At 31.6% G+C, this 5474-nt stretch overlaps 1 protein-coding gene across 1 annotated transcript; it reads right to left on the bottom strand.

Moving 5' to 3' along the window:
- Positions 1 to 494: 494 nt before the first annotated feature.
- Positions 495 to 3641, bottom strand: LOC112521023 (sulfite exporter TauE/SafE family protein 4-like). The gene is made up of 12 exons (XM_025129650.1): positions 3480 to 3641; positions 3197 to 3356; positions 2754 to 2954; positions 2257 to 2318; positions 2115 to 2163; positions 1964 to 2013; positions 1793 to 1879; positions 1612 to 1662; positions 1276 to 1515; positions 898 to 991; positions 671 to 811; positions 495 to 577 (listed from the first exon to the last, which is right to left on the bottom strand). Exons 1-12 carry the CDS (start codon positions 3639 to 3641, stop codon positions 495 to 497), a joined length of 1380 nt encoding a protein of 459 aa, XP_024985418.1.
- Between the last annotated feature and the right edge of the window lie 1833 nt (positions 3642 to 5474).

Genomic DNA, 5474 nt, shown 5'->3' on the forward strand with positions numbered 1-5474 from the left:
TTTGTATTTTGTTGGTTTTCAAATTAAAAAGTAAGGAAAAATATTTATATTTAAAAAAGATACGGTTATAACCATCTTTTGAATCAAAGTTGTATTATCTCAATCCAACGGTATAAAATGGATTCATTGATTTTTTTTTTCCAGGGTTCACTGTAATCTCATTCCATGTATAATGCAAAAAGCGTGAGATCGACAATTTCCATCAATGGCATGAAAATTTCCCCTATTTCAGATATAATATTAAACTTTTATCAAGCATACCAAAAACATCGTCGTATATAAATAATAATACTTGTGTCATATAGCTAAACAATATTCTAAAATCTAATATTTCAAAACCCTAGTTAATTTACCCATGGTCAAAAATTAAAGTGCAAAACTAAACCATGGTTCATTACTACCCAGTTCTTATACTCCTATATATTCTATACAATTCTTTTTTCTCCTAACTTCCTCTGCCTGCATTTTCTTCATCTTTTCTGGTACTACTACTACTACTGACTGCTACAAAAGTCAAGAAATCCCATGAATTCATGGTTTTGTATCATTCTGATGCTTCTATCGATCCCGATAACCCCTGCATTTCAATCAAACTTTGTCAATCATCGTGTTATAAGCACAAAATACATCAAGAATTAAAAAACTGGATTTACAAAGTTATCGTACGTACCCATTGTAAGAGCACTGGCAAAGATGACACCCGAAAGAATGAAGATGATAATTGAAGCTCTCTTTAGAAAAGCCACAAGTTTTCTTATGAAGAATTGACCCCAAAACCCGGCCAAAATGGATACAGACATCAGGTATAAAGCTGCAAGCGATCATCAAAAATATTATTCATCATAAATGTGTATATATATTCCAGTTTTCATCAATAGAATGGATTGAAATTGATACCATGAGGAATTGGGAATCGGTTCAGAAGGTAAAACTCAACCACTGATAATGAAGATGAAAACATCATCACAAACGTAGCTGTCGCACTTGCAACCTATACAATGCCACAAAAAACACGAAACTGAAGCAAGCAATCATGCTTTTCAAATATTACAATTATATAGGGTCCAATCGTTAAACAACCTTTTGCCAGGATTTTTTAAAAAATCACGAGCTTCGGTGTTTAATAAAAGACCCTAAATTTAGTTTATGGGTAGAGATGGCTAAAATGGGCCCAGCCCAGCTTAGGACCGGGACCGGGTCTCGGCATCTCTACTTATGGGTACCAAAAGCACTCTATTTGGTTGATTCAAAGTTGCACATAAGTTGCTTAATTACCTGTGGTATGACACCAATCTCGAGTAAGAGTGGGCCGAGGATGAACCCACCACCTGAACCCAAGAGGCCACCCACGGTGCCACCCAAGATCCCACAAAGTGCACAAAACGTAAGGTGAGGAGCGGTCCAATCAATTGAAGCCTCACACACCGCATCAGTGTTCCCCATGCTTTTCCTCTTCTTGCTTTCCTTGTACAACTTAACACATTCATATGTGAATACTGCCAGTGCTACAGGGAACTGCAAGAAACACACAAATAGGCATGTAAGAATGTTGGGGGCAGTTCTACCAACAGGATATGCATAATGAAGATGCATCATTCAGCTACAAGTTACCTGTATTACAGTGACTACCCAGTAAGATGTACTGCATGCTACTAACCCATTCTGCACAAAGATATAAACATCACAATCTTTATCGATTTTGAAACTAAAACAAATCTGTTTTTACTCTTGAAAGTAAAAAATAAATGCTAATTGTAGGATGGAGATGATAAAGAGTGTAAAAACTGCATGCCTTAATGATCTGAAGAGCTAGAAAAGCAGCCCATACGACTATTAAAGCCGTAAGCATCTTCCAGCGTAAGTTGAACCGAAGAATTTGCTGCAAATTTCAGTAGAAAAAGATTTAGACGTGAAGAAAATGACTTAATTAAAACGGAAAAACATTATAATTATAAATGGTCACCATTGGTGTCTTCTCCTCTTTAGGAATCAGTGGCTCTGTGTCAATCAGCACTAAGAACGAAAAAACATACAAAAAAAAAAGAACAAGTTAACAAAACAACTCCAAATTCGAAAACTTGCACTTTAGAACTAAAAAGATTCATGGGACTTACATTCCCCTCGAGAATTGACGAACGACTCCTGTGGCCTTTCCATTTCTTTCTGTCATAATATCAGCAGGAAAAAAGGTAATCGTAAGATCGGATTTTCTTAATTTTATATTTCTAGTTGCTAAGTGAATAAAATCGTTTTCACCTTCAATATTGTCTCTTCCTTCCACATCTCAATTGCCTTAAAGAAAGATCTTAAAGATGTCCCTATTAGCAATACACATAACAATTCAGAAACATAAGCCTCAACAGTTTTTAAGGCTAATCCCGGCAAATTATGACAGCAAGAAATCAGTCCTGTTAAACTCAGTGACCTACAATTGTTGTGTATGCCTAGAATCGAACCCTGGACGGATGAGGTATTCCACCACATCCTTAGGGCCTCAACCACAACGTCACAACCCTTGTGGTTACCCTCAAGAGCTTACATACAGAACTCAGATAACTATTCATTATGAATCATATAACCAAATTAACAGACTTGGAGTTTGAACTCTAACTTCAAGAAAATCCCAAAATAGAAATTTGTGGTATCATAAAAATATTTAATGGGTATTAAAAATTGAAATAAACCCAGATATAAAAACTGAATCTTTTGATGATAATTGATTATGAAATTACAATGTGATAGTAGAGGCTTACCTGAGAAGAGGAGAATGATGAGAACAGTGATGAGCCAATAGGGGAAAACAACACTTAGAGCTACACCAAGAGTGATTCCAAGCATGAGCATAGGTTGAAACAGAAGTGCTAAATCATAATCCAGAATTGGTACTTCTCTGCATGGATGTGGTACTCTTAGATTGTACCAAACTGATGATGCTGATGCCCCCATTATCATACCTTCAACACAATCAACAAAATTCAATCATCAACTCAAATCAAACACAGATTTTCTTCCTAAAATACCCAATTAGAAACACTTCTTTCCAAATCAGTAATCAGAAACTTTAAGAATGGTCATAATCCCTTCTTATAACCTCAAGAAACAGAGTATAAACCTCTTTTCTGATCAATGTCATATGTTTTAGATTCTAATCGCATTATTCTGATATGAACTTGAAAAAGAGAGAGTTAAAACATACACTTAGAAAGAGCAGCAGCAGACTTGGTATCAAAACCAACAATCAAAGTCAACATGGGAACAAAAATGCCACCACCACCAACACCACCAACTGTTCCACATGCAGAACCCAAGAACCCTATCACTGTTGCCAACACAATTCTCCAATTGAACTCCAATTTCTGTAATCAAACACATCGAAGGTCAAAATCCATCGTCTCAAAACCATTATAAACTAAAAAAAAAACCGCACTGTAATCAAGAATAACGAATGTATTGTGGATGATATAAAGAACAAAACTCACAGGCCAGACTTTTTCGTCGGATCGAGGAATGAGGGAATTTGGAGAAGAACGGAGAAAAGGGTATTGGTTTTTGTGATTATAATTGCCGGCGACGACGTAAACGGAGATAATGGCGATGAAGAAACCGATTGATAGACACGAAACAAAGCCTCGTGTCGCCATGGATGCTTCTTGCTGTGTCTGTTGTTCGTTAGGCGCTCATTGCCAACTGTGTGGAACATGTAAACCTTCGTATGATGGCGTCCATTTATGGAGTCCCGAAGGAGGAGGTGCGGTGTTTCACGTGAGATTCGAATTTGGCAAATTCAACAAATTATAAATCACTCTTTATATTCCTTCCATTAAAAATAAAAAATAAAAAATAAAAAGATATTCTTTTAGGATCCTTTCCATTTAAATGTATTTATTTCATCACAAATATATTCTTTTACCTTGTTTACATTATATGATCGATATTCTTATTATCGACTCTTGATTTAGAATTATCTTATTGATTAAGAAATAAACTATAAGACTGTTAAAAATTGGTTACTACATCTATATTATATTATAAATCATTTGACAAAAACTTTTAAAAACTATTTTTTATGCATAAAATACTGTTTATTGATACATATTACTTAAAATTTAATATTACAAGTAAATTATGCGTGAGTATAATTTATTAAGGCTTTATTTTTGAATTCGTGTAAGTAACTGCAGATAAACATAATCAAATACATGATAAACATCTCATCTTAAATATAAAAAATTAAAATATAATTAGGATAATCATTAAATTTTAACATAATATTTTGTTATCATCCTTCTAAAAATTATATTATTAAACAAAAATAAATAACTTTGTCATTAAATCTAAATTAAATTATAATAAAAATTGAAATAAAGAAATTACATGAAAAAGGAAAACTTTTAAATAATTAATTTAATATTAATATCAATACTTTTTCTTTTTTAAACTTATATTTCATTCAAAAATAAAAATATTATCGTTTTCTAAAACCTATATAAAACTGTATTATATCGACAGAGAAAATCAATAAAATGAAACACTAAAATTAAGATATCTCGATGCATTGTGCGAGTACCCTTCTAATATTTTTTTAACCCATAAAAACTACCTGTTACTGTCTAAAAAGATTTAAAAGTAAAAAAAATCTGACTCGCCAACTTAATCGATGATGCCGTCATCGATTAAGTGTGTGGGATTTGAATAATGTTGGGATTTTAAAACGGTAAAACTAATTTAGGTTTCTTTTCTACTTCAAAACCATTCTAGCATTTTATAAGGTAGTTTTTTGGATTAAAATGATATAGTTAATAATTTTTAAAAGTTTGATGGTTTATTTATTAGAAAAAACTGTACAGGAACTTAATCATTCAAAGTAAGAAAATTTATTGATTTGTTCATTTAAGAAAAGTTCAAAGACTCGTTAGTTATTCAAAATAAATAGTTATCCATTTAATTTTTGAACTCTATAAAACTAATTAATAACTAGTTGATAAACACTATTAAATATAGGATAATTATCGATCCCTTGTAATAGGAGATTATACATCATGATTATCTTTATTCACAAAAAATATGTCATTATTATCTTTATTCGCATACAAAAATCATCATTGTATTTATCTACACAAAAAAAACTACTATTAAATAAATTATACCTAAAAACAAGAATTTTATAAATTTTAACTTATCAATATCTATACTATATTATAAAACATTTGACTAAAACTCTTAAAAACTCTTAAAACTCTTAAAACTCTTAAAAACTCTTAAAACTCTTAAAATTCTTAAAAACTCTTAAAACTCTTAAAAACTCTTAAACSCGTTCATCCCTATCCGATTTCATCCCATATCTGAATTCGTATAACTAACTGTAGATAAACACAATCAAATATAGGATAAACATCTCATTTTAAATATAAAAAATCTAAAATATAATTAGTATAATCATTATATTCTAACAGAATACTTAATTATTATCTTTA

This window comes from Cynara cardunculus (assembly GCF_001531365.2).
Source record: "Cynara cardunculus var. scolymus isolate 2C chromosome LG 11, CcrdV1, whole genome shotgun sequence".
In the NCBI taxonomy this organism is placed as follows: Eukaryota; Viridiplantae; Streptophyta; class Magnoliopsida; order Asterales; family Asteraceae; genus Cynara; species Cynara cardunculus.

What these genes read in the sequence shown, in the direction of transcription:
- LOC112521023 (XM_025129650.1), bottom strand. Translation starts at nt 3,641, where the DNA reads ATGGCGACACGAGGCTTTGTTTCGTGTCTATCAATCGGTTTCTTCATC. An exon ending in CATCATTCTCCTCTTCTCAG is followed by an intron (nt 2,319 to 2,753) that starts GTAAGCCTCTAC and finishes TATTGCTAATAG; the next exon opens with GGACATCTTTAAGATCTTTC. An exon ending in TGCCAGTGCTCTTACAATGG is followed by an intron (nt 578 to 670) that starts GTACGTACGATA and finishes ATTGAAATGCAG; the next exon opens with GGGTTATCGGGATCGATAGA.